Source organism: Drosophila persimilis, unplaced genomic scaffold, assembly GCF_003286085.1.
Source record: "Drosophila persimilis strain 14011-0111.01,24,50 unplaced genomic scaffold, DperRS2 tig00000663-arrow-arrow-pilon, whole genome shotgun sequence".
NCBI lineage: Eukaryota > Metazoa > Arthropoda > Insecta > Diptera > Drosophilidae > Drosophila > Drosophila persimilis.
In genome coordinates, this window is record NW_020825331.1 from 1,304,601 (window position 1) to 1,331,846 (window position 27,246).

At 44.1% G+C, this 27,246-nt stretch overlaps 5 protein-coding genes across 8 annotated transcripts; 2 read left to right on the forward strand and 3 right to left on the reverse strand.

Annotated features, from left to right (window-relative positions):
* The first annotated feature begins 486 nt into the window (after positions 1-486).
* LOC6599354 (furin-like protease 2) lies at positions 487-10,392 on the forward strand. 4 transcript variants are annotated; one of them, XM_026991426.1, is made up of 16 exons: positions 487-562; positions 2,456-3,502; positions 3,589-3,693; positions 3,769-3,844; positions 3,923-4,029; positions 5,211-5,345; positions 5,414-5,573; positions 5,638-7,126; positions 7,182-7,369; positions 7,892-8,048; positions 8,121-8,395; positions 8,458-8,740; positions 8,800-8,999; positions 9,062-9,355; positions 9,414-9,649; positions 9,715-10,392. In XM_026991426.1, exons 2-16 carry the CDS (start codon positions 2,639-2,641, stop codon positions 10,195-10,197), a joined length of 5,052 nt encoding a protein of 1,683 aa, XP_026847227.1. In that variant the 5' UTR covers positions 487-562; positions 2,456-2,638; the 3' UTR covers positions 10,198-10,392. The 4 variants fall into 4 exon arrangements, with proteins under 4 accessions (XP_026847227.1, XP_026847228.1, XP_002024477.2 ...); XM_026991427.1 differs by having other exon boundaries at positions 3,923-4,020; XM_002024441.2 differs by having other exon boundaries at positions 3,769-4,029.
* A 77-nt stretch (positions 10,393-10,469) lies between these two features.
* Positions 10,470-14,729, reverse strand: LOC6599352. The gene is made up of 5 exons (XM_026991321.1): positions 14,388-14,729; positions 13,111-13,301; positions 12,590-12,848; positions 12,285-12,515; positions 10,470-12,213 (listed from the first exon to the last, which is right to left on the reverse strand). Exons 2-5 carry the CDS (start codon positions 13,299-13,301, stop codon positions 11,920-11,922), a joined length of 975 nt encoding a protein of 324 aa, XP_026847122.1. The 5' UTR covers positions 14,388-14,729; the 3' UTR covers positions 10,470-11,919.
* Positions 14,730-16,558: 1,829 nt separating this feature from the next.
* LOC6599351 (trimeric intracellular cation channel type 1B.1) lies at positions 16,559-18,530 on the forward strand. The gene is made up of 4 exons (XM_002024438.2): positions 16,559-16,660; positions 16,858-17,177; positions 17,247-17,519; positions 17,578-18,530. Exons 2-4 carry the CDS (start codon positions 16,900-16,902, stop codon positions 17,855-17,857), a joined length of 831 nt encoding a protein of 276 aa, XP_002024474.1. The 5' UTR covers positions 16,559-16,660; positions 16,858-16,899; the 3' UTR covers positions 17,858-18,530.
* Positions 18,531-18,777: 247 nt separating this feature from the next.
* On the reverse strand, positions 18,778-20,996 carry LOC6599423 (negative elongation factor D). The gene is made up of 5 exons (XM_026991318.1): positions 20,905-20,996; positions 20,067-20,779; positions 19,554-20,000; positions 19,002-19,483; positions 18,778-18,935 (listed from the first exon to the last, which is right to left on the reverse strand). The coding sequence occupies exons 1-5, from the start codon at positions 20,965-20,967 to the stop codon at positions 18,904-18,906; spliced, it is 1,737 nt and encodes a 578-aa protein (XP_026847119.1). The 5' UTR covers positions 20,968-20,996; the 3' UTR covers positions 18,778-18,903.
* Positions 20,997-22,164: 1,168 nt separating this feature from the next.
* LOC6599422 (probable phospholipid-transporting ATPase IF) lies at positions 22,165-25,635 on the reverse strand. The gene is made up of 5 exons (XM_002024436.2): positions 25,409-25,635; positions 25,220-25,345; positions 24,219-25,159; positions 22,763-24,162; positions 22,165-22,690 (listed from the first exon to the last, which is right to left on the reverse strand). The coding sequence occupies exons 1-5, from the start codon at positions 25,623-25,625 to the stop codon at positions 22,165-22,167; spliced, it is 3,210 nt and encodes a 1,069-aa protein (XP_002024472.1). The 5' UTR covers positions 25,626-25,635.
* Between the last annotated feature and the right edge of the window lie 1,611 nt (positions 25,636-27,246).

The window sequence follows — 27,246 nt, forward strand, 5'->3', positions numbered from 1 at the left end:
TATGAAAACACGTCTTAAATGTGTACGTATGTATGTGGTGAAGAGACACCCGCACACACACACATTCATACATACGTACGTAATACTAATTAGTTTTGTTACAGCACCGTTGCGTGTTATGTTTTGCATTTCATTTTGTTTTGAAAGCTCCTAAAGCTGTGCTTTCGTTAGTCTCAACTGGAGAGACATATACACATATACACACATATGTATGAACGAGTGTATGTATATGTAGAGGCAAGGCGGCAAAGCGAATGTACGAATGTCTATATGTAAGCCAAGAGTGTGCGATTGTATGTTTGTACGTATGTATGCATATGCGGTTAGCACAAAATCCAGCGAGAAAGAAAGAAACAACCAACCAACAACACGACCAGGCAGGCGTCTGTTGGTTGCGGCGGCGGCGGCGGCGGCGGCTCGGGTCTCTGGCTCTGTATGTTTGTATGTACGAGTATTAACTTCAAAATAAAGTTCAGTTTAAGCTGGAGCGCAGCGCAGTCGTCGTCGCTTGTTCGTAACGGTCGGGTCGGGTCCGTTCGGTTAGTTCCTATATGTACGCATGGTAAGCACGCGTTCTCTTTGGGGGCCTCCTCGCAATCAGTGTACCAGCCAGCGTCTCAGTCTCTCAGTTGTTTCGGATTTTTCTGTGTTGATAAGGCGTAAGTCGTAGAGCGCCTCTGACCCGCGCCCTTAGACGTCAACAGTCCTCCAGTCCCGTGCCAAAAACTGTAGCTGTGATTTATGTACTTACCCAAAATGTGACCGAGTAATACTTATAATCCATCCATCCATCCAACCATCCGTGCAACGAAACGGGTTCAGTTTTTTTTGTTGTTGTTTCTGATGCACATTGATGTATACATAAATTTGAATGTGTCTCTGACTGTTGTCTATGCATTACGTGCATTCATATGTTCATGTATGTATGTATGTATGTACGAAATGCCAACTCTTACGTACTTATCTGTGAGTGCATGTGTGTGTGTCGGGTTTGAGCCGTCGCTGCCGCCGTCACACACCATCAAAAGTACACCAATACACCCCCAGCAAAAAAAAAAAACAAAACAAAAAAAGGTGTCATTGTTGTTGCAGCACAATTAGTGCGAAATCTGTGTGTTTGTGTGTGAAAAATGAAAAATCTGTGTATTATACAAACAAATGATACATACTATGTATGTACATACATACATAGATGTATGTACATACCACCACCACTCGCAAAACTAGAAGTTGTATGTTGTATAAACGCGAAATGGCACAGTGAAACAGAAACCGGAATCAATATGAGGAGGGGAGATATTGTTAAAGAGTCTCCTCGTCGTCGTCGTCGTAGTCGTCTTCGTCTTCGTCGTCTTCGTCTTCGTCGTCTTGCCTTCCCCTCCTTATCCGTTGGTGCATGCGGATATGCCTGTCTGCACTTGCTACTCCTCCTCCACCTCCCACGCTCTACATGCACACACTTTTGGTCACATAAATCTCACTGTACTGTACCAATACATATCTACGTGCCCGCTAGTGTACCTACTACCAAAAATGTACGGTACCACCAATTTATCGGTAATAAATACCGTCCATCCGTCATGTGCATCAGAGGGGCACGTACATATGTACCGTACTCTGTCTCTCTCTCTGTGTTCATTCCTAAAACAAAAACAACAACAAAAACCCCCAACGGGACGTGCACAATCGCTTAAGGAATGGGGAATGGAAATCAAAATGGTTATGTCAGTTCTTCTTCGCATTTGATTCCTCCTACTTCTCCTTTCACATATATATATGTACATACATATATATATAATCTACAAGTACTGTCTGTCTGTCTCCCTGTCCCTCTGTGGCAGTGGCATGCGCAAGCATTGTACCCAGAGTTTTACATGTTGCACATATTCTGAATAATCGAATAGGAGTCCCACACTCGTGCACTCGTAATTTATTCGTTTTGCCAAGGCATAGGGATTGGTAGGGAAAGAAAGGCTTTTGGGGGGAGGGAAAAGAAAGATTTCCAGGGTAACTCTGTTCTTTCTTTCTTTATACTATTAAATTAATGATATTCAGACATGACTTTGCTTAGTCATTGTTTATAAGTCCCCCTCCCCCTTCAACCAACTGCCTCGGCTACTGTTCTGTTGCATCACCAGAGCCAGAGAGAGAATAAATATAATATACATATATATATGTACAGATGTACATACATTTATTCGAGAGCTTCACTCAACGGGAATCACCTTCGTGTTGAAAAAGAAAAAAGAAAAAGCTGAAACTGAAACGTTTTATCATCACTCCGGGGGTCATGAATCAGCAGAGATGTCTCCCTCTCAGCCAGACGCCCGCCCACGTTGCACGTTTCATATATTTTTTTTTGTTTTCTAAGAAGAAGATAATAGTAATGGTTGGATTAAGATTAAGATTAAGATCTAAGGCTCTTCTGCTACATTTGTTTATATTCTATTTTTAGATACACCAGACACCAGAGCCCACAAACAGTAGATACATGAGTACGGACACAAGAAAGGAACACGGACACGGACGATACGTTGCTGCAAAAAGACTCTTCAGGAGAATAAAGCAACTACCCTAATAAAAAAAACCCCCCTAAAAACCCCCGCTCCGCTCCTCCAGCTGGAACAATAGTTTTATAATGCTTGATTTAGGAGGTGTCACCAGAACAACAACAACAACCACAAAAAGAACAAGAAACATCCTCCCAATCATACAGGAGCAGGGCTGTAGACCCAGTCCTGCCAGAGAGCCCGCATATCGAAAGCACTGCAAACAAACGCTACCGAAAGCAACAGCAACGACAAAGACTAGCAGCAGCAGCAACAGCAGCAGCAGCAGCAGCAGCAGTAGCAGCAGAGCTCCTCCTCCACATCCTCCACCAGCAGCACATGCAAAACTCAATAGAGTCTATTTATGTAAATTTAATCGAATGGCACAGAGCTGTATATATTTTTTATTAGTTTTAGTAGTCCTAAGCCGAAACACTAGTAGTGCTCTTCGATATAGCGAAAGCGAAAGCGTGAGCGAAACTCAACAACAAATCAATGCCGCACGAAGAATACTCAACAGCAGTAGCAGCAGCAGCACCAGCATCAGCATCAGCAGTGAGAACGATACCGAAAGCAATGCGGCGGCTGTTAATTTGTCCCTTAGCAAAACTGAAACTGAAACAGAAACAGAAATCACTCAAACCACTTCCCACAAGGCCAACGCCGCGAGCGTGAGGTCCAACACTCACCCTGACTTTGACTCTGCCTCGGACCCTCTAGCAGACGAGTTGCAGGTCATACGTAATACTCATTTAAATGCCAGTGAACACGAACACGAACACGAGCACGAGCAGCTGGGGCAGCAGCATCTCCTCAATGAGAACGATGTGTTTGGCCCCTACAGTATTCCGGAGGAGGCAATCTACACAAATGAGTTTGCCGTACACATTCCGGCTGGCAAATATGTGGCCGACGCCATTGCGGACAAGTATGGCTTCGTGAATCGGGGTCAGGTATGTGACGACTCGAAGGCGCCTACCCGTCCTCCCCTAAGGGCCTCTGCCAGCTAACCCACATTTGATTATCTCACTCTCTGCAGATTGGAGCACTCGACGATTATTATGTCTTCCAGCATCATCGCGTGTCGAAGCGTTCATTGCGTTCCAGTCACAAGCATCAGAGTGATCTGAGATCCGAGAATGAGGTAAAATATACAAGGACTGAGAGCCATGCCCACTAGAGGAGAGGCGGAAATGATGGGATGGTTACTTTCTTATAGGTGAAATGGATGCAGCAACAGCATGAGAAAGTACGACGGAAGCGCGATGGTCCCTTCCAGGATCTGCCCACCTACAGTCCGTATAATGTTTTGCGTCCATCAAGCCATCAAGAATATGCCCCCGACGAATCGCTGTTTTCTCCATACTCCCCAGAGCCCCATCTATCCACGCATTCGCCACGATTGGAGTATCGTGATGTTAGCTCGCATTCCATATTTCCGGATCCCTTGTTCAAGGAGCAGTGGTATCTGGTGAGTAAAGTATGTAAATCCATATTCTCTCACTTCAAAATGCATGTTTGTTGTTACCCTGTTGTTACCATGTTAAATGTTGAATGTTAAATGTTTGCTTGTACCCCAGATATTCCATTCTGTTTGTAGATTGTTCTACATATGTAGATGTGCCTCTAACCAAAACGTAGATCTTTTGGCATCAGTGTTTGAAAACATACAGTCGAAGTGAAGCTCTTGCTGTTGCTTGGGTTTCCTTTCCTGAAAAATATCAGTAGTCGCAGCTGCAGTCAGCAGACAGAAAGAAAGAAAAAGTGAGCCTGCTGTCGACCTGTTTAATACCCTATTCTGTTCCATAACTCTAGCACCGAAATACACATAATAATTTGTAGAAAATTTGAAAAATTCGAGATATAAAAACTATGCTGTAGGCCAGATCAAGGAATTACATAAATACTCGAATATGTAGCTTTCAAAATATAATTTAAATTAGTATAAAATACATACCTGGCATACCTCTGTTATTCTTTGAACAATTTCCATGATTAGTAGCTTGTTTTATTGATAAAAGCGCTAAAGAAAAGAAGACATAAAAACTGCAAAGAGTATGTAGTATGTGTCTTCAGGTATGGCTACTGCATTGATACGAATACAAAAAAATCAAATAAAATGCCATACACTCCGCTTGTAAACTCAGATAAATGTCTGATAGAGTTGGATAGAGTTTTAAGAAAATATTTTGTGTATAAATCGCTTACTATATTCTAGATATAGGCATGGGAAGCATTCGAACCAGGTCTACAACCTAATTTTTGTATCGTTCAAAGTACGAGTACACCCCAAAAGTTTCAGTTTTGTTTCGCAAAGACGGGAAGGGTGGCTTCGAGTGGAAGGGTATAAGAATGTCAAATAATTACTATATGAGAGACAGGAGGGTATTTCCAAAGTCGCAACACTTTATAAGACTACGAAAAGAGTCTTGGTCACTTTTTAGTTTCTTGTTGCTGCCAGTTGCTGCGACCCACTGATACATTTTTATTGAATTTTCAGGAAGCCCAAGCAGCAGAATGGTAGACGTTTTTTGTAAATTATGTATTTCGAACACTGATTGGAATAACACTTGTTCTAGTATTGTTCTATGTATACGAGTATAGACTAGAGTTGTGATCTAATCGCAGTTATATTTGTGTTTCGTTTCCGCGCCCAAACAGAACGGTGGAGCCAAGGACGGCCTGGATATGAATGTGGGACCTGCCTGGCAGAAGGGCTACACCGGCAAGGGTGTTGTCGTCTCTATACTAGACGATGGCATCCAAACAAATCATCCAGACCTGGCCCAGAACTACGTAAATAAATGTTAAAAGTGCTATGTAAAATATGCTCTAACGGAAACATACTCTTTCCGCATTTTCAGGATCCCGATGCCTCATTCGATATCAATGGCAACGATTCGGATCCCACGCCACAGGATAATGGCGACAATAAGCATGGCACACGTTGCGCCGGCGAAGTGGCAGCCGTGGCCTTTAACAATTATTGTGGCGTGGGTGTGGCCTACAATGCCAGCATTGGTGGTAAGTGTATCGGAGACCTTTGGACATTCTTCTGGCTTATAGTACTCCTTTATTCCCTGTCTAGGTGTTCGCATGCTCGATGGCAAAGTCAACGATGTAGTGGAGGCCCAGGCGTTGAGTTTGAATCCCTCGCACATTGATATTTACAGTGCCTCGTGGGGACCCGAGGATGATGGCTCGACGGTGGATGGCCCCGGTCCGTTGGCCCGGCGCGCCTTCATTTATGGCGTGACCAGCGGTCGGCAGGGCAGGGGTTCCATCTTTGTGTGGGCCTCGGGCAACGGTGGCCGCTACACCGATTCGTGCAACTGCGATGGCTACACCAATTCGATCTTCACCCTCTCCATATCAAGTGCCACACAGGCGGGCTTCAAGCCCTGGTACTTGGAGGAATGCTCCTCGACGCTGGCCACCACCTATAGCTCGGGAACGCCGGGCCATGACAAGAGTGTGGCCACCGTCGATATGGATGGACGTCTGCGACCCGATCATATTTGCACGGTGGAGCATACGGGAACTTCGGCTTCAGCGCCGCTGGCAGCTGGAATTTGTGCCCTAGCGTTGGAGGCTAATCCGGATCTCACTTGGCGGGATATGCAGTACCTGGTGGTGTATACGTCGCGACCTTCGCCGCTGGAGAAGGAGGGCGGCTGGACCCCGAATGGCGTCAAGCGGAAATACAGTCACAAATTCGGCTACGGACTGATGGATGCGGGGGCCATGGTCTCAATGGCAGAGCAGTGGACCTCGGTGCCGCCTCAGCATATTTGCAAGTCGCGGGAGAACAACGAGGATAGGAGAATCGAGGGTTCCTTTGGCTTTACACTGTCCACCCACATGGATGTGAATGGCTGTGCGGGGACGATCAATGAGGTGCGATATCTAGAGCATGTTCAGTGTCGCATTACCTTGCGCTTCTTTCCGAGAGGAAATTTAAGGATTCTTCTGACCTCGCCCATGGGCACCACGAGCACGCTGCTGTTTGAACGACCGCGTGACATTGTCAAGTCAAACTTTGACGATTGGCCTTTCCTCAGCGTTCATTATTGGGGGGAAAAGGCCGAGGGACGCTGGACCTTGCAGGTGATAAATGCCGGCCGTCGAAGGGTCAATCAGCCGGGGATTCTATCCAAATGGCAGCTGATCTTTTATGGAACATCCAATCAGCCCATGCGCCTAAAGTCGGAACTGCTGAATGGGAATCCACAGATGCGTAGCCCTATCGGGGGCGCCAATCCGTTTCTCTTCCCATCCGCCTCGAATATCGGCCAGCCGGCCAACGAGGGCGGCAACTACAACACCGACAGCTTTGCGGGCTATCTCAACTATCAGAATATCTTTACCAGTGCCGGATCGGAACCAGAACCGGCCACCGCTACGCTAGATGGACAGAATGTCACTGGCGTTGCGGCCGCCCAGCTGAAAGCAGAGCCAGCCGGTGCCACCAAGGAGAAGATTGTGCTGTACTCCTGCGATGCCGAATGCGATTCCTTGGGCTGCTATGGCCGCGGACCCACACAGTGTGTGGCCTGCAGTCACTATCGATTGGACAAGTAAGCAAGCAGCAAAAAATGATTTAACACGACTCAAAATACGATTTGTTTACAGCACCTGCGTGAGCCGTTGTCCGCCTAGATCTTTTCCCAATCAAGTGGGCATCTGCTGGCCCTGCCACGACTCCTGCGAGACCTGCGCTGGCGCCGGACCCGACAGCTGCCTCACCTGCGCCCCAGCCCATCTGCATGTGATCGATCTGGCTGTCTGCCTGCAAGTCTGCCCAGATGGTTATTTTGAAAGTAAGGAAAAGCAAACAGAAGGAAGAACATGCAAAACAGAATAACATATTCTGTGCCTGTTCCGAAATTCAAAAGGGGTTAATTGTGGGGATCAATTATGATTGTGGAGGGGTCTCTCCATCAATTGTATTGCTCCAAGAAATCATTCCATTCAGTAGTCAAAAGTGCAATTGAAGCTGTGATTTGTTTATAATTGGATTCATTATTATAGCCAAACATATTATAAACACGTTTATAATACCTATAAAAATGGGAATTTATGGTTTTTTTTTTGTATCCTTGTAAACAATCAGAGATGAAAGAAGACGGCAAGAGAGATGATGCTTAGGTATAGCCATCTCTTTTCTTTTCCTGCAAGACTTAGCAAGAACAAGTTTTTTGGTTTAAGGCGAGATTGAGGGGTTGGATTGAACAAAAAAAACCTGTAAATGCTGCTAAGGTCCCATAAGAGAGAGCTTTAAAAAGAATTCAATGTTAAATGTGACCGTAATTTTGTGTGTGTCTTTGTATTTTCCAAAACAGATAGCAGAAATCGAACCTGCGCTCCTTGCGAACCAAACTGTGCCTCCTGCCAGGACCATCCCGAGTATTGCACCAGCTGTGACCATCATCTGGTGATGCATGAGAATAAATGCTACTCGGCCTGTCCCCTGGACACATACGAAACGGAGGATAACAAGTAGGATAACGTGCAGCAGCGGAAAATCCCTGCCATAGAAATTGTAAGCCTGATGTTCTTCTATTACCACAGATGTGCCTTCTGCCACTCGACATGCGGTACATGCAATGGCCCAACGGACCAGAACTGCATCACGTGTCGACCAGGCCGTTATGCCTGGCAAAACCAATGCCTTAATAGCTGTCCGGATGCATTTTATGCGGACAAGAAGCGGCTGGAGTGCATGCCCTGCCAGGAGGGCTGCAAGACCTGCACCAGCAATGGCATATGCTCCGAGTGCCTTGCAAATTGGTCGCTGAACAAGAAGGACAAATGCATTGTGGCCGGAAGTGAGGCGTGCAATGAATGTATGTCAAATGAAATTACATTCCTCTCTTCGTTCATGTTAATATTATTCCCTCTATCGCAGCCGAATTCTTTAGTCAGATTGAAGGCCAGTGCCGTCCCTGTCATGCCTCCTGCGAGAGCTGTAATGGTGCTCTCGAGACGAACTGCATGTCCTGCCCCGCAAATCGATTGCTGGAGCTGAGCCGATGCGTGAGCGGGTGTCAGGATGGGTTCTTCATGGAGACGGGCGTCTGTTCGCCCTGTCTGCACACCTGCAGCCAGTGCATATCGCGCACCAATTGCAGCAACTGCTCCAAGGGCCTCGAACTGCAGAATGGCGAATGCCGCACCACCTGTGCCGATGGGTAAATGATTATTTAATGTATTTCATTCTTTTATTTATTGTCTAATACCATTTCTACAGCTACTACAGCGATCGGGGCATCTGTGCCAAGTGCTATCTCAGCTGTCACACGTGCAGTGGGCCACGTCGCAACCAGTGCGTTCAGTGTCCCGCTGGCTGGCAGCTGGCAGCCGGCGAATGCCATCCAGAGTGTCCCGAGGGCTTCTACAAGTCGGATTTTGGCTGTCAGAAGTGCCATCACTATTGCAAGACATGCAATGGTATGTGTGGAAAATGCTGTTCTACATCACGTTTCGGAAAATAATAACTTGTGTTTTTGCAGATGCCGGTCCTTTGGCCTGCTCCTCGTGCCCGCCACACTTTATGCTCGATGGAGGACTGTGCATGGAGTGCCTTAGCTCACAGTACTACGACATCACGACATCCACCTGCAAGGGTTGCCACGACTCGTGCCGCTCCTGCCTTGGCCCTGGCCAGTATTCGTGCAAGAACTGCGCACCGCCCCTCCATTTGGATCAGTTAAACAGCCAGTGTGTGCCATGCTGTAAGCAAAACGAGACCACCACCAACGACACCACAATATCAGTCGCGTGCTGCCATTGCGACAAGGAAACGGGTAAGATCGGATCAATAAGATTAAAGTCGTATAATTGTGAAAAGCATCCTCCGACCAGGTGAATGCAAAGCTACCTCTACGGGCGGTAAACGGCGTACAGTCATCGGCAGTGGGAGCGTGTACAAAAGCGGTGGCGGAGATGCTGAAGCTGATGCCCAGCTTGGAGGCAGTGAGGGCAATGGCAATGAGTTCCTTGTGCGGCTGGACTCTCCTTTGACGGCCATCACGGCCATTGCAGTGGCCATTTGTTTGCTTATTATCACCATATTTTCCATTATTTTTGCTGTTCTACAGGTAAACAGACATCTAACATGTGAATAATTGAAGCTTTTGTAAATCAATATTTGTTCTTTCTGCAGCGAAACAGCAACTATGTATCGAGAAATTCCGTAAGATATAGAAAGATAGCCAGCAAATCGTCGTCGGGTGGGAGTAGTCGTCGAAAGAAGAACGCCTCAGCCGCACAGACAAGCAATGAGGCCAGATTTATATTTAATGTGGGCGAGGACGATGACACCGATGATGATGATGCTGATGCTGATAATACTGAGGATGATATGTTGGATGTGACGACAGAGGTGAAGCGGATCGTTTATGACCCCAAAGGCACAATACATGGGAACGAATTTTACATTGAGAGTACAAAAGATATTGATGCGATTGAGTTTCATTGCAAGGGAGCCGGTGGCCACGCCCCCGTCCCCAAGAGAAGAAGTTGCAATGAGTACGGGAATAGAAATGGAAGAGAACCAGATGATATTATATCCAACAATACGTACAGAGATCCGACAGCCACAGCAACAGCAGCAACTACTAGCTGTAGCAATAATATCCTCAGCTGATTGATTGATTGATGGAACCCGCAATTGACAACGCGATTTTCTCTTGGATTTCTCTTGCGCGCCTTCTCTCTCTCTCTCTCTCTGGACTAGTAAATTAAAAAAAAAAAAAAAACACCTTACTTTGGAGGTATATAGCGAAATCGAAATATTTAACATCCCGAAAACAAAAAATGATAAAAATTTATATGTGATTGTGAATTGTTTTTATATATATATTTGTAAATTTAATGTTTGTATTAAATTTTTATGAAAAATGTTATGTCAAGTTGAAAACCAATTGTCCGTGTTCTTCTTTCAGCATATTGAGCGAAATTCTATTTTATGTAGGTATCGTATCATTAGCCTTACGATTAGCCTCGTCACGTCACCAAATACCTGGGCTTTCTCTTTGCTTTACCTTGCGAATCTTGTTTTTGAATGGATCGCATGCACCTTGTTGATTCGTTTTTAATTCGAAATAAGATCAAGAAAAATTAATTTTGGCTCTGGCTTTCAAACTGGTTTTCATTACGATCCAAACTGGTCATAAAACAAGACCAAAAGTTACCAAAAAAATGTGTTGCGAGCAGTCATTGCTTTGCATAACGATGCAATGCCCCCGATTAATGTTAAAATGCGCCATAAGCAAAAGGATACATGCATACATGAAGAGAGAGACAACGCCATGGCCTTTAAAGTGAGTTCTATCAACAGATCTATCGTATCGTATGCTTTGCATAACGATGCAGTGCCCTCGAGTAATGTTAAAATGTGCCATAAGCAAAAGGATACATGCATACATGAAGAGAAAGACAACGCCATGGCTTTTAAAGTGAGTTCTATCAACAGGTCTATCGTATCGAGAGAAACAAAGCGTTAGTAGAAAGCAATAGCAGATGAAGACGGACAAAAACAGTCTTAAATTTTCGCTAAGTGAAAGAATACAAAGTACATTTCGAGTGTCAGTATGCACAGAGAGAGAGAGAGAGAGAGAGAGAGAGAGAGAGAGAGAGAGAGAGAGAGAGACCCTTAGAATGCGTAGATGATCTTAAAATAGGGTTCTACCAAAGTCTATGATATTAACCATGTTGTTGGATGACAAAAAATGGTTTTATAGTGATTCGGAATATTCAAAGAATATTGAGAATATTGATATTGCATCTACTCTAGCAGGGGGTTGTCAGCACGTAAAGGGTTTGGCTTTTCTACACATTGCCCGATAGTGGGTTTCATTTTCAAGAGCTTCCTTCGCTTTGGGCGCATAAATAATACAAGCTACAAGTTTTGTATTTGTTTTATGGTGTATTTTGTAGAAAATACCTTATTTACAAAAGTACAAAATAGCTTTAATAATGTACATACAAAACGAGATTGTTTTCTGACACACTAACTCGTATTCTTTTATAGAGTACGGAAGTTAATTTGAATGTTCTTTTTGTTTTGTGGTTGTTGTTATTTTTTTTTTTTGTAAATTATAATATAACCTTCCATGTAAATCATTATAAATTCGTTAATACTTCAGTTATTCTTTTGTCTGTAGCTACTGAGGGCGTACGGATTTCAATTTTGTTTTATGCTAAATGTCTGTCGTGTCTTCATTTTGGGGTCGGGTTCTTTTCGAAGATTATTATACTACTAAAAGGTATCGTATCAAAAAACGTACATATTTTATACATAGGTAGGTTTAAAGAGGTATTTTACATGGATATATGTAGCTGGAGAGGCTTAAACGCTCTCATTCGATTATGATATAGTACAGTCGCAGCACATGAGCGAGTAGTAGAGGCATGTGACCATCTTTTCATCACCATCATTATTATCAATATTGTCCTTGGTCTTGTAATCGTAGGATTTGCCATCCAATTGGTCCTTTTCGAGACTCTCGATGGCCTTTTTCGAGCCCTTTTTGCGCTTGTTCTTGTGCATCAGTTCGTTGCAGTTCCGTTGCTGCACCATCTCGTCGATCCAATCAAAATCAGCGGCATTCCCCTGAAAGCGTGGAAAACTGGAGAGGCTCTCAATTGAATTGATATCCTCCTGAGCATACAAAACATACAAAAAACATAAATAAATATAGGTGGATTGAAAGGAGAAGTAATGTAGATTACCTGATTGTTATTGTGATTCTTATATTTGGTCTTTTGGGGTGACGCTTGCTGCGAGTGCGATGTTATTGGTGGCATTTGCTGGGGTTCTGCCTTGCGGTTTGCCTGTGGCGAGGATGTCGTTGCTATCGAAGCTGTCGTTCCTGCCGAGCTGTTAAGTGCCAGTTCTGCCTCGGCTGTTGCTGCCAAATGCCCTGGCACCTTGGGCAGATCTTCGGGACACACAAAGTTGTGCTGCAAACAGAAAACAGATTGCAATTATGATTGACTGATGGCTCCGCTCCCTCCCATCTTTAACGATTATTTACCAAATTCTGCACTTCTGCTGTTGTTATAACATTGGGAGAGGTCATGGCTTTTGTGGACGGCGTCGATGGTGCCTCAGAGAGTGGACTCTGTGGCGGAGTATCTTCAGCTCCTGGCGAAGCGGGCAACGTGGCAGTCTCTGAAAGTCCGACTAAATCATCAGAGGAAGTGTGATGATCGAGTTTCACGCTTTGAACTAACGAGCAAGTGGCCACAATGCTCAGGGACGATGATGGTGTAGCTAGACCGTCGGACATTGGGCTGAAAGATTACGGATACATTCCATCAGAGAATCGATTTATGCAACAACTGCCAGGGCGATTGCGTGTGCGAGTATTATTTTGCAATGATTAGCGACGAGTGTCAGGTATGGGTAGGCACAACAATTGTTATAATTAGTAAATCGTAAGCTCGACTGTGAATCCATGGGCTGCTGTATGAGGGGAGGGGAGGGGAGGGCATTGCATGCATTTGCATTATATTTTGGATCTCCCTCCGAGAATAAAACCATCCTCTTACTTACAAGTCAATCAGCTCGGTCTGTGCCTTGCTGCCTCCCAAGGACCACACCTCGCTTTTCTTTTGCGGACCCGAGTACGAGACGTGCTTACTGGTGGTGCTATAGCGGCCCTTGGGATGGTGGGATTTTCTGCCTGGTATCCACAAAACGCGCATACCAGAGGATTTTTTCTTCGATGGGCTGTTGGACGCCATCTGAAAGTCGGTCACGAAATTCAGAAAAAATGATTTTTTGTTTTTATTACAATTTAGAAATCGACTACTAGCACTCGGACGGCAAAATGAAAGTTGTGTGGGGGCGGGGGGAGTGGAGTTGAGTGGAGTAGAGCGGTGTGGCGTGGAGTGGATTGGAGGGAGGTAGAATGCATAGAACAAACAACACACGTGAAATATGATTCACTTGATATCTTTTCCTTATCAGTGAACAAAACCCAAAAAACCGTGATCTTTCTTGGGTAGAAAACAAAATCTGTGGCGTTTGCATAATTTTTGTCTACGAGAACATCTTACTCGGCATTTTTATGCCATATTCGGCTCGGCACTGCTCGATTACGGGCTAACAAACAAACAGACACATGTGTAAATATTTACATATATGAAAAAGATCTCTTTACTTATCGGAGGAGCTGTTCACGCTTTGATTTAAGTACATACAAGTATCTGGTTTCACAATGACTGGACTTGGGGCTTGCCAATATACATATATGTTTATTATTTCGAAAGAAGTTATGGCTGAACATACGATTCATAGTATTATAAATAGTAGTACAGTAGATACAAACAATGCATACATAGAGTGTGGTTGGTATTATAAAAACGAACGGTAGTTTCCCAATTAGAACACGTACTTTTTTAGCCTTGTTCCCAGTTCCATTTCACATTTTCCACCGAAGTGGGTCGAAAGTGAAATTGAGACAAAACTTACAGATCTATTTAGCATTTCCATAAGTTTAGGCAGTTTTGGATATTTTTAATGAGTGGGGTGGGCTAGTTTTAGTAAGTAACTCTCATGGGAATAAAGGCCCTATTCGAATTGACCTTTAAATTATGTAAATAGGTATTTGCTTTATTGCTTTTTTTTTTACCAAATCAAAGCCAAGATTCACGCATCACACACACAAACACACGCACGCTTGCACACAAAAAAGTCAACTTATTTACACATGGCTATTTGTTTGTGTGTGAGTGCTACAAGGCAATTTACTTTTTTGGAGGAGATTACAAACAAAATTAGAGAAAATCACATTAAAATCAACACAAAACTATACTCAAATAGCTCACCTTTATACCACCGAGATTTCGAACTTAATCTCACTTTAGTTATAAATCAAACATACACCAGTTTTTTGTGCATGTGCCATGCAAATACTACACACGTACGTTGCTATATGGGAGTGTGTGCGTCCGTGCTGCGATTGTGTGGGAGATTCGGTGCCTTCGAAAAGTGGCAGAGATTCGTCTTGACTTGAAATTGTTGTTGTGCCGAAAATTTCGCACAATTACTGGTATGGTGGGGAAAATGAATGGACAATTATATGTAACACAAACTTTACATTATTCGTATTTGTTTTAAGTCCGAGCGCCGATTGCTGTGCTGTGCACGAATAAACAACAAACAGAATTCGAAATCGGCACCGGTGGTGGACAGTTCCCGACTTAGAAAGACGATAACTAATAGAGCGGAGAGGAACTGGAACGATACATTTCAAATATTTGCAGCGCGAATTTCATTTAAAAGTGTTCGCCTTGGAAAATAATTATACAAGTATATATTTAGTTTACAGTGTATTGAATATTACTTTCTTGAGTATACAAGGCTATCGTCCCATCGTAAATATAATCGGATCAAAACCTATCGATGTGGTCAATAGCCGGCTTCGAAGCGTCGCTACAGTCACGCCAAATTGGATTATTCTTCATAAAACGGAAATATTGAGCTATATTCTTGGGTTTTCTCATTTTTTTTGGCTTGTTTATTTCTTTGTATCTTATTTTTATCGATATGTCAGCTATCGATAGATGCCAACAGCAATGTATCATTTATCAAGAAACGGTATCGTGCTGTTTTGACGCTCCCTTTCTGAAAATCAAGTGCTTGAAACTATGCATCATAATCACTAATCAAGTGCGTTCACCAATCACTGGCTCCCTGATCAAATTACTCCTAATAAACGAGCCGGAATCTGTTGCACTGAATGGTTATCGATAGTTTTTCGGCCTATCTTATCGTGTTTTGTTTATGTTTATCTGCAACAAAAACATATTTATGTAAGCACCAAAACGGTGTGCAAATCCGCCCATTATACAGAATTAATAATCAAAGAACATTTGAGTGATAAGTGGTTGATGATTCATGCGGCTTAAATTTTTTTCTGTGTAATATTCTAAGGTGAGAGATTGTTTTCTTTTCACCTATTTCCACGCACACAAAACAGACAACACATCACGCAAATGTCCGTTGAGTTTGAAATGGTCTCTGGGAATCGAGGGAATTCCGGAGAATGGCTTATGGGCGCTTTTTCTGTATGAAATACGAAGCTCTGGGTCTTCGCCCCATTGATCTGGCTGGCTGGCCCCCGCCATCTGTAAGATACATACGAGTGCGCCGCTCGTACATTTTGTGTATGGACGGCATATACATATAGGTATTCATAGAAGGCATATTGCGAGAGATTGCTTCTCCGAAAACTCGTAGAAATTCTAAATATATAACATTTGACCACAGAGAGAGAGAGAGAGAGAGGGAGAGCAACAAATAGCCAACAAACAACGAGCATGTAACACACGGGACCTGGCGGCCCAGTCTCCCCGTGTTCGTGCTGCACTCTGCTATCCGTTTATCCGTTCGCTCGCGTGTGTGTTAGACGTAGGTACCACACATTTTTTTGTTAGTTATTTTAATTTATTTTCCCGCATGGTCCGGTAAAAAAGCCGTAGAATCTGCGGACATATGGGTCCGGATATATTATGATATTTTTCTGGCTGGAGTCCGGAACGAGGCGTTAAAAGTGGAGTACATATACTTTTTATTTGTATACTACGTAGCCTCTCCAAATGTACGCCGCTCGAAAATAGCCAGGAGGCACAGGCACAGCCACCGCAGCCCATCCCCGCGTACCGTACCCCGTGTATCCGTATCCGTACCCGTATATGTGGGCTGCTGCACACTGCCACATACGGAACAGACCTGTGTGTGCGCACGGTCTCGGTCTCGTATCCGACCCGGCGCGATGCGGTGCGGTGCGCGCCTCTTCTAACAGCCCTCACCGATTCATTAGCGAAATTTATTTTTGGAGCTGCTGTGTGGCCAAAACAGCGACAATTTTCAGTTTGAATTTGTGTGTTTTTATGTTTTTGTGTCTAAATGAACATACAGTTCGACTACTCTTCTACATGCCATGCCATGCCCGGCCCGGCCCGGCGCGGCCCGGCGGGCGCGTGTACGTTGTACGTACGTACACGGGCTGCAGTTCAAAGAGTCTTCTTTCTGTCTTCAATTGCGGGGGAATCCGTCAACAGCCTCTCATTCTATCTATTCTACAATCTTCTCGTCTGTAAGAAATCACAATAAAGAAGCATCTGTTTGTATAGGGAGAGTTCATATGGGATATATACATCCTAAACTGATACAAAATTGGCCTTTTTACAATTTTTGAAGTATTATGTAACATTATTTTTGCCAAATTTGGTTGTGAAAGATCTTCAATAGCAAGACTTGAAAGAATTATCCATATCCCTACCTTTTTCGCAGATTTATCATCCGTGAAGGCAGGATACAAGATCAGCTGTGATCATGGACCCGGAAGCATTTTTGGATGTGGCCAATCAGGTCATCAAGCTGAAAATGTTTCCGTTTTTCGACATTGCTCACAGTTTACTTGCCGCGCTGGCCGTGCGCGAGGACTTGGGCGCCAATGCACAGGCCTTCTCCCGTAAGCATCCATTGGCCTGCTGGCTCTCGACCATGCTCGTCATCTTTGCCGGTGGCATGGTGGCCAATGGTCTGCTCGGCGAACCCATACTGGCACCATTGAAAAATACCGGCCAGCTTTTAGTGGGCACAGCCGTATGGTAAATATATTCCAGCCAAAAGTCCCCTAAAGAACCGTATCCGTATCTGTATCTGCATCTGTTTGGTAGGTACGTTGTCTTCTATACGCCGTTCGATATTGGTTACAAGGTGGCCAAATTCCTGCCCGTGAAAATTGTGGCCAGTGCCATGAAGGAGATATATCGGGCAAAAAAGGTCTACGACGGTGTGGGGCATGCGGCCAAGCTGTATCCGAATGCCTGGATAATCATGATCATCATTGGCACTCTGAAGGGCAATGGGGCGGGATTCACCAAGCTGATTGAACGCCTCATTCGTGGCGCATGGACACCAACGGCCATGGAATTCATGCAGCCAAGCTTGTGAGTGGTTCAACCATTTTAATAGACTGATTCCTTGAAACATTTGTTGTTTTTGCAGCTACACCAAGGCTTCTCTGCTTGCTTCGATCATCTTTGTGCTGGACAAGAAGACCGACTGGATCTCAGCACCGCACGCTCTGGTGTACTTTGGAATTGTAATCTTTTTGGTTTACTTTAAGCTGTCGTCCATTCTGCTGGGCATACACGATCCCTTCCTGCCATTAGAGAATCTGGGCTGTGCCATCTTCTTTGGCGGCATTTGGGATAGCTTGGCCAAGATCTTGGGCCGCGGACAGGCCAAGGATGGCGACAGTAAAGATGTTAAGAAAAACAACTAAAACATTATTTTGTAGTTAGAACAAGAACAAACGTAATCAATCATCGCTGCCAAACCAAACGCACAGACATACATATAGCATAGCATGAACTATCACTAGATCGATCGATTGTACGATTTCGAGCCAAAGACATATATTTTTGTTGTTGTTGTGAGTATCACTCTCGATGGCCAGCACCCAGGGGGTGTGTATGGTGCTGCTGGCCATCGACTTGTGATTAAGGACCCTATCCGTATAAATTTGTGTATTCTAATGTATTGCAATTGGTAGGATTAATTATGGGACAGAACTACACACTTAGATACCATATAAACAAACACACACACGCACATAATACATTATTACATCATAATACATTATTATCTACGACTTGAACGACAAAACAGACGATGCCATGCCGTAAAAGAGGCAGAAAGAACGAAAGTGTGTACATAAATACATATATTGAAAGTGCAGCAGAGTGCAGCAGCAGAAGAAAGTGAGTGTCGTGTTGCTTCGCTTCTATATATATTTTATTTTATTTGACTTTATTTTTTTAAATACATTTTAAGAGTGTTTTTATTTTAGGGCCACCTTTGAACACGCATTCAAAAGCTGTTTTTGAAGGCTTAATAATTTTTTTTGTAAGAGGTATGAATGTTTATTGGTTGCAATAAAAAAAATATGTAAACTATTTATTTTATTTCTGTTTTTTTTTGTTTACTTTTGATTGTTTGTTTGTTTTGAAATATTTTGATGAAGATCTATGACTATCAGATACCGAGAGAAAAACAGATTATAGATTCAAGTATCTAATTATGTATTATTGGAAGTATTTGAAGGCTAAAAAGGCCTTAGAATGAGGAGAAAAACTTCACTCTATTCTAACTCTGTTTCTATGTTTCTACATTTCTTCCACTAAAGGGGGGAAGACAGATGTCTGGACTTAAAAAATAGACTCTCTCCCTCGCTTTATTCTTCTTATTGCCCTTAACTTTGTCAATCCTTTTTGTTTATCCTTTACAAATATATATATATATATGTATTGTGCACTCCCTGAGCAAGTGTTATACAGTGGTGTAGTGCGCTTTACAATGAACTGAAACGAAAGGAAAAAGATTAAGAGAGATACAAGAAAATGGTTCAAAAGGCTGTCTCCATTTACCAATAAACTCGGACACTGGATCATTGTCACCCTCTCCCCGCATTGTGCCCGTTATTTCCTCATTCTCCACCATCGGTAGAAAGAGCTGCACAAATTCTGGTGAATACGGATGCGTGATGGTCTCCAGGACTTCGGTGACAAAGTAACGTATCAGCGAAACATCAGTGTCCTCGATGGCGCAACATTGCTTCACATATCGGAGCACAGGCACCACACAGCCGCGTGTCAGCAGATTGACCATGCGATCCAAAATCATCTTCTTCATCTCCAGCTGAACGAGGATCTCCAGTTCGTCCTGCTTCGATTCGAAGAGGCGGATGAGCAGGAAGAGAATTTGCTGTTGCAGGGTTGGATGGACAGCCGCCACTTCGTCCAGCACGGCCAGATGGGTGGGACAGCTGTCGGTGGAGAGCTTGAAGAACGATGGCTCCATCACAACGTTCTCAATCCAGCGTATCACACCCACGCCAACAACGGGATACCTGAGCACAAACACAAACGCAGAACCATTCAATGCAGATGCAGATAGATGGGCAGTATAGATATACCTACTTGATGCAGTTGTACAGCGTCTGGAGTTCGGCAATTAGCTCTGAGGTACCTTGACCCACATTGCAAATGGCATGCGCCTTTTCGATGGCCTGAATCGTGCTCTTCAGCTCGTCCTTGTTCAGCGTGCGTTCGGTCAGGGGTCGCTTTTTCGCCGGTTGATCGATGACAGCCGACGCATAGGCCAGCAGAAACATGTACTTGGGCTTGTGTTCGGGGTTTATTTTGACGCCAGAGCGGAATAAGGCATCAACTAGTAGCTCCAGGAACTGCGGGTTGCGTATGAGGTCGATTGGCGGTGGATCAGATCCCGAGTAGTTGCGGAACAGCACTGTGATGTCGGCAGGATTGAGGGTATTGCGGGTCAGCATCGATGTGAGTGCCTGACAGGCCTGTGGATAAACGGCTGAACCATTTAGGGCCATCGTTATGGGCGTCACGTTCTGATTGCTGTGCGGGAAAGAGACGTATTAGAGAGGGAGTTTGATTGGGCATTCAATGATCGATCCGTCTTACTTTTGTAAGGCATATTTAATGATTTCCTGAGAGAGTCGCTTCATGTTGAAGCCGCCCTTTTGCTCCTGGCTTAGCACTTGGATCAGCACCTGCGAGTAGACGTACGTGTGTTGGCCGTGACAGACCATGCGGGCGCACTCCTGTATGGCGCCATGCACATCGTCCGTATTGTTGAGAAACTTAACAATAGAGGTCTTGAGAACGCGCGAGAAAACTTCGATTTGCTGGGCAGCTGTCGATATGGAGGTGATTTCACTTTGGAATCCCGCATCCGATATCAGTTTGATGGTAAAGTTCAGCATCAAGCAGTCGGGATACTCCTCGGCCAGACGGTAGATCAGCGATCGCCACGTATAGTGATCGATCATCTCGGTGAGCCAGTCTGGTGTCTCGCCCTCTTCCGTGAATATGGTGTCCGCTTTTTTCGGGTCGAAGGACTTGAGAATCATCTCTTTTAAATGATTCTCGACCATGGCCTGGACATCGGTCACCTTGACGCCAGCCAGAATGAGCCACTCGGCCAGCAAGTTGGCCATTTGGGCCACCGCCTTGTAGTTCTCCGACAGCATCGAAATCACTTCCTCCGGGGAGCCGCCAGACTGGAAGTACCTCTTCAGTTGCGTAAATATGCCCGGCTCCATGATGTAGTCCGGTGTTAGGAATTTCTCCAGGCATTCTTGTATGGTCTTCTGTGGGTTGTCCTCGTGTACTTCCTAAAAATACAACTTCTCGTAAATGTTTCCCAAAATACAACAGAATCCATATTGTTATTGCCGCCACCGCTGCCTGGCGGCATCAGAGCGTCCGGGAGCAAGCCAAATGCCGAAATCTTTGTTACCTCGGAGTTGGACTGGGCTTTGGCACGGCCTTGCCAGCCGGAGTCCTCATATTCCACTTCCATTTTCCGGAAAATCGAATGCACATTAACAAATATTCACTTTTTACTTATTTTGTTTAGCAAATTTTTTTTTGTAGTGTGACCATCAGTGTGACCGCGGACTTATCGATAAAGTATACCGTCCGACCCTCAGAAATATACCGAAACATACCGCCTCATACTGACGAATTCAAGTACTATTTTACATATTCTTCGTTTTTGATATTCCGTCGAATATTACTAGCTATATAGAACATTTAGCCATGCCATCATAATTTTATACGATTGATGAATCTATTTCCTACTTGATTGGCCTATTCGAAATAATTGTTTCATTCATTTCATTTAATAGTCTTAATAAGACTTATTAATAATAATAAAGTCTTAATAGTATACTAATCACTAACATCACTATCGTTACTAACGAAGTCGCTGGGATTTTTTAACAGCATTTCAGTGTTCGGTTTTTTTGTAGTGTGACCATATGTTTAATATAGGGATGTGAATATATGTATCAATATATCGATATATATTTTAATTTTGATAAGAACCTTTTTGTTGGACATTTTTGAAAGATCACGAATCCGTATTCGATAGCATTTGTATAAATGTATAAATTGCTTCTGTAAATGCATTTTACTCGGTCCATTACCGTCATAAATGTGATATGGGCTTATCGATACAAAAAGCGCATCTCTAAGAAGGCTGCATGGGGAATTACCTAGGGAGGGTTCAGAATGTAACGAACAACTATTAAGACTTCACTATCTCTCTGATATTACCGCTCTTTATTCTAAGTTTTAGCGATTTCGAGATTGAGTATTGGACAGTTCCTCAGAACCAGAACTAGTCCAAAAATCCTTGTCCAAAAGAAAATGAACAGATGGGCAAATTACTCATTACCCCTAAAAACAGAGTGCGCCAATACCGCTATTCGCCTAATTTTAGAATCTCTTCAAAAGTCACATGGAAAGATATATATTCTTGATCAGCATCAATAAACGAGTCGAGAAATCCCAGTTTTCAGAGAATAAAAGAGTAACAAAGCAGACTCCAGTGATATCATACTTTAACATCTTTTTTTTTTAGTAACTGTGCCCTAAAACCCTCTCAAATAGCGAACAGTGGCATCCACCTCATGGAAAAATCATAGAGTACCCTCCAGTAAGACATGCAATTTTATTTTTATTCTTTTTATTCATTATTCTTTAAACAAGTTTCTCAGACATTCACATCTTTAGGATTGTCGCATTCATTTGGTGCTCGGTTTATGTCGGATGGCGGCATTGGTTGCCTGAGCATATCCTTAACGACCTTCATTGTGAAATCGGGTAGTAAACAAGTCACCGAGCATATGATCGTATATAGCCAAATGGGCAGAGAGCCCAGCAGCAGATTGTAGACCAAGTAGAGCTCCGAGCTAGTAAGCAGATTGTAGAGGTACGTTGTCAGCATAAAGGCGCCAATGGAGGCCACAATAATGGCAAAGTTCAGGTAGGTCATGTAGTGGGCCACCAGCAGGAGCTTCAGGTTGCCCACAATCACAATAATAGTTATGAGCATGGTGCCAAAGGTCTGGAAACCAGCGGTCTGCCCCACATTGTACACTACATTGTCGTCATTGAGTACGGCATAGGCAAAGTAGAATATAATGAGACACTGGAGAGCACCATTGAGTATCCACATACTGAAAATTCTCCACGATGTCTGCTTGTTATGGGACAGTCGCTTGTAAAGTTCTGGATATCTAAAGAGAGAGAGAGAGAGACACCAAGAGGATATACAGACGTACGATTCCAAGCAATACCTAAGGACTCACCTAAGAAGCGTCTCCTCGCTGTACGGCTTATCGGATATAGCCAAAATGGTAAAACTGAACGAGATATAGACAATATCGAACAGCCACAAAAACAGAGAGTTGTACACATTTGTGGCCGAATACAGATCGTAGACCTGGAACAGGGCCATGCACCCAGTGATGATGATATTCTTGTAGCAGTAGAAGAGCACCAGGAAGGCCAGTCGCTCCGAGTTGTAGTGCCCATGGACGAGGAGCAGACGCTGTAGCATCTCGAACTTGGCAATCGCATAGTCCGCACTACGTGCCGCCTGCTTACCCTCACGCCCCGCGATCCCAATGCCAATGTGCGCCTCCTGTATCATGGACACATCGTTCGCTCCATCTCCAATGGCCGCCGTGATGTGGCTCTTCTTCCTTCGCTTGATTAGTGTCACAATTTCGCTCTTCTGCAACGGACTTAAGCGGCAGCACAGTACGGCTCCACATTTGAGGGCCACATCAGCAAACTCGTTGGGCGTGTGTGTCAGCAGGGCGGCCACCGCGACGCCATCAATCACCAGGGCATCCTCTGAGTGCTTTCCGATGGCAGCATCAATCTCTCCGAGCTGTGACAGTAGCTTCGGTTGTTCGGTCACATTTACCATATAGTGTACCCGTGCGCCGGGAGATATGTGCTGGCAGGCGAGGCCAATGTTGAAGGCGGTCTCCACCTTGTCGCCAGTGAGTACCCATATCTTTAGGCCCGCACCCCTCAAAGCACCCATTGTCTCGCCCACATTATCCTGCAGGGCATCCTCCAAAGCAGTGGCCCCAAGCAGATCGAGTCCGATTTCCACAGTTTCGTAGCACTTCGCTATGAGGTCCTTCCTGTTGTCCAGCTGTATATTTGAATTCCTGTATTGGGCCATGAAGCTGGTGTATTCCTCTTCGGTGAGGATGCGTCTGGCCACGGCCAGAGTGCGCAGACCCTGCTTAGCATATTCCGTGATTTGTGCATCGGTCCGAACCAGCTCGGGACTCCTGTTGCAGCGCGGAAAGATTATGCTTTCGGCACCCTTACTATACAGCCAGATGGTGCCCTGCCGATCCCGAACGATGACGCTCATACGCTTTCGTTCCGAGCTAAATTCGAGCACATGAAGACGCTCGTACTGCAGCTCCTCTCCATTTGGATAGCGACGAATGCGTAGGCGATTGCTGTGGCAGCCCTCAAAAACCAAACCCAGATTGGCACAACCCTCGAGCAGGGCCTTCTCGTCGGGACTGGAGGCCTGGTATCGGCCCACAACGTCACCAGTCGACATAAGGCTACTCTTTTCCGATAGTCCTACTTCGGGGGAGCAGCCCTCACCTGACAGCGGCAGCAGTTCCACCGTATGGCAGATGGTCAAAGCCTCAAAGAACTTGATGGCCTCCGTCTGTAAGTGAATCGAAACCTTATTTGCGATCACATTTTCAATGCTAAGTCCCTTACCTCCAGCATTTCCAGATCCAACTTTTCATCGGAGGCTGGCGAATAGAGCTGGGTCCTCTGCAGATGGTAGTCCCTGCCGGCCACATAGCATTTGAGAAAGTTCATGAGGTTTTTGGTGAGAGTGCCGGTCTTATCCGAGAACAGAATGTTAACTTGTCCCAACTCCTCGTTCAGATTGGAGGCATTCACGTGGCAGGGCTCATCGGTCTCCTCGTCGTACAAATGCAGATCGGATTGCATGAAGTGTGAGCCGGCTATGCGATAAAGCTCGATGTTCATGTAGGCGGATATCGGCACCATGTAGTTGAACAGCAGCAGAAAGGACAGGAAGTCCTCGAAGATTTGCCAGAACGAATTGAAGTTTGGCGGTGGTCCCAGGTACGGCATTGTCGGCACTACTTTGGCCTCCTTGTGCCGTTCGATCATATATAGTATCACCACAACGACTATCATGCCTAGGATGAGAGCCACCATGAATTTGTTGATGTACTTCTCGCTGGAGGCGGACTTGTTGCCCGTATAGCGGCTGTTCAGCTGCAGCTTGGTGTACATTCCCGTGTAGATGGCACAGCCCACTATACGCTCTGTGCCCTTGACACGAACGCCACGCAACAACAGATTCTCAAGCGCCAAGGGAAGGGCCTGGGCATCACTCCCCGGCTCTAGCCGTCCATTGAAGCTGTAGAGATCCGGGGTTGGCGCCTCGCACACAATGCAGCCCTCCATAGCGAGCGTGTAGTTCGTTGGGGCAAAGATGGTCTTCAGATTCGTTTCGCCATCCAGATTAGCGGTGGTAATGAAGCACTTGTTGTCTGTTCGCGATGACTGGAGGAGCACCAGGTCGCAGGGTATGTCGCCATTGCTGGTCACAACCACAAGATCGCCGGGTACAATGAACTGAGAGTCGATGCACTGTTCCTGGCCATTGCGGATAACGGTGACTGGAAAGGAACGGCAGCATACGGATGAATAAATTTCCCTTGACTATGAAAAATATGTACCTCTGGCAGTGTTGACAATTTTATCACTCCTTGAACGTGAGAGGTCCTCCAGGCCCTCCTTTAGGGCTGTTATGACCATAACAAACAGCAAAGGAATCAATGAAACAAGCGGAGATATCGTATCATCTGTTTATGGAATAGAAGATCTACGATTAGTTTGGGCATGCTTAAAATGTGCACAAAACTTACTCACGAAGAATGAGACGATTGTGATGATCAGAAAGTAAAAGTAGACCGCTCTGCGGAACTGTTCGTAAAAGTTGAGGGGCAGGAATGTCAGCCAGGTGTACTTGGTTGTCGTCACACGATTGAGGGGCTGCGGCTGCTTTTTGGGGTCACCATTGATGCCACCACCACCGATTTGTATCCGCAGGGGATCAGCGAGCTTCTTCTTGGATGCACCCATATCACAACTATTTAATAATATTATCTATCTATCTATCTACATATATGTCTACTTTATAGATGTTCTTTCAGTTTTTATTTAGCTTAAATCATTATAATCGTAGAGAATTTCGTGCGCGCGCGTGCTACCTTCTGGGGCAAAAGAAAGACTGACTCTTGGGAAATCGTGGATTGGCGACAAAATTGCCACCGAAATTGCCCAGAGTTTGATTAGGACCCAATAATGGCATATATTTAGAAACACTTCGAGTGTTTATTGAACTGTAAGTGGACTGTCAGAAGGGTATCCAATCCATATGTTTTGTTTTGATATGTTTTTATTGTTATTCCATTTAGTAAATGATTTGAATTTCCGGTGACGATAGATTAGCTCTATGCTGTCGGAGTCGAGTGTTAGCCCACTACTTGTGGAGTATCTACGATTATCTTTCGATTAGATTCTCCTCCTCATCACTCTTTCACGAAACACGGATCTTACACGATCCATGCCCAAACCCCCATGAACCTCTTAGGAATTTTTTTCGTGCCCGTCTATCAGCCTTTGGTTCTGTTCGAAATTGATTAAAGTTATCTAGCGGCTATTTAAGATTCCCATATCAAATCCGCTTGATATCTGGTGGGCACTAACCGTATAATCAGTAGGTGTAGTAGCAACAGCAGCATTATACCAATTCGATTACCACCCATTGCAGCTGTTCTTTAATAGGCTTCTAAAATAAATGAAGGTCGTGGAGCTCGGACTCTCTCGCCAGTAGATTTTCCTTTTCTTTAATGAGACGATTTGAACCTGAAAAGATAACAAACTATAAATTACAGCTGTCAACTAATTTTCTATTTCTTTATTATCTGATATATATACTTTTTTGTTTTGACACCCTGAAGGCCTTGTTGGGTATAATTGTTAGTTTTAACTTATGATTTATTTAAGAATACAATTGTGTAAATAAATAAAAAAACATTAATATTGTGTTCAAAGTATCAGTATAGTTTTTTTTTGTTAATTAAAAACAAAATACTTTTACCTGGGAATCTATTTGTATGAATAAAATTTTGAGAGTAGCTAAAAAATAACAATAATACTCACTTATACTTATACCCAAAAATATGCTATGAAATTTAAAAAAAATGAATTCCACTAAGAGGTTCTATAGAAATGTTATTCCATAAATGTGCTTGGTTTTTATAACCGATACATAAAGAGTATAGGGGTTGGTGCAAATATTCATATATTAGATGTACATATGTATGTTGAAAGTGGATGTGTGTAACACCAAGAAGGTAGCGTTTCCCACCTCATAAAGTATATATATTCTTAATCAGCATAAATGACCGAGTCGATATAGCCATGTCTGTTTGTTCCTCCCGATGAACACCTAGATCTCAGAGATCATTAAAGCTAGAGCAACGACATTTTGTATCCAGACTTCTGTGATATGTCACTGTTCCAAGTGTGTTTAAAAACTTCACCCCACCCCCTCAAAAATATGTGGCATCCACAATTTAAAAGATACAAAAAAACGCAGGATCGTAGAGAATGACAATATCTTCTAGACTGCAGGATCTGAACCAGATCGTATCATTATCATAGCCATAGTGAAGAAAACAATTTAATTTTCTCTCGC

Bases quoted from the DNA above. Each gene is read 5' to 3' on its own strand.
- LOC6599352 (XM_026991321.1), bottom strand. From the start codon at position 13,301: ATGGCGTCCAACAGCCCATCGAAGAAAAAATCCTCTGGTATGCGCGTT. The intron at 12,849-13,110 runs GTAAGTAAGAGG...GTAATCTTTCAG, and splicing joins CAGACCGAGCTGATTGACTT to CCCAATGTCCGACGGTCTAG. The intron at 12,214-12,284 runs GTAATCTACATT...TTGTATGCTCAG, and splicing joins AGAATCACAATAACAATCAG to GAGGATATCAATTCAATTGA.
- LOC6599351 (XM_002024438.2), top strand. From the start codon at position 16,900: ATGGACCCGGAAGCATTTTTGGATGTGGCCAATCAGGTCATCAAGCTG. The intron at 17,178-17,246 runs GTAAATATATTC...TCTGTTTGGTAG, and splicing joins TTAGTGGGCACAGCCGTATG to GTACGTTGTCTTCTATACGC. The intron at 17,520-17,577 runs GTGAGTGGTTCA...TTGTTTTTGCAG, and splicing joins GAATTCATGCAGCCAAGCTT to CTACACCAAGGCTTCTCTGC.
- LOC6599354 (XM_002024441.2), top strand. From the start codon at position 2,639: ATGCTTGATTTAGGAGGTGTCACCAGAACAACAACAACAACCACAAAA. The intron at 3,503-3,588 runs GTATGTGACGAC...CACTCTCTGCAG, and splicing joins GCTTCGTGAATCGGGGTCAG to ATTGGAGCACTCGACGATTA. The intron at 8,741-8,799 runs GTAAATGATTAT...CCATTTCTACAG, and splicing joins CGCACCACCTGTGCCGATGG to CTACTACAGCGATCGGGGCA.
- LOC6599423 (XM_026991318.1), bottom strand. From the start codon at position 20,967: ATGGAAGTGGAATATGAGGACTCCGGCTGGCAAGGCCGTGCCAAAGCC. The intron at 20,001-20,066 runs GTAAGACGGATC...TTTCCCGCACAG, and splicing joins ATTAAATATGCCTTACAAAA to CAATCAGAACGTGACGCCCA. The intron at 19,484-19,553 runs GTAGGTATATCT...GTTTGTGCTCAG, and splicing joins ACGCTGTACAACTGCATCAA to GTATCCCGTTGTTGGCGTGG.
- LOC6599422 (XM_002024436.2), bottom strand. From the start codon at position 25,625: ATGGGTGCATCCAAGAAGAAGCTCGCTGATCCCCTGCGGATACAAATC. The intron at 25,346-25,408 runs GTAAGTTTTGTG...TTCCATAAACAG, and splicing joins AATCGTCTCATTCTTCGTGA to ATGATACGATATCTCCGCTT. The intron at 25,160-25,219 runs GTACATATTTTT...GTTCCTTTCCAG, and splicing joins AATTGTCAACACTGCCAGAG to TCACCGTTATCCGCAATGGC.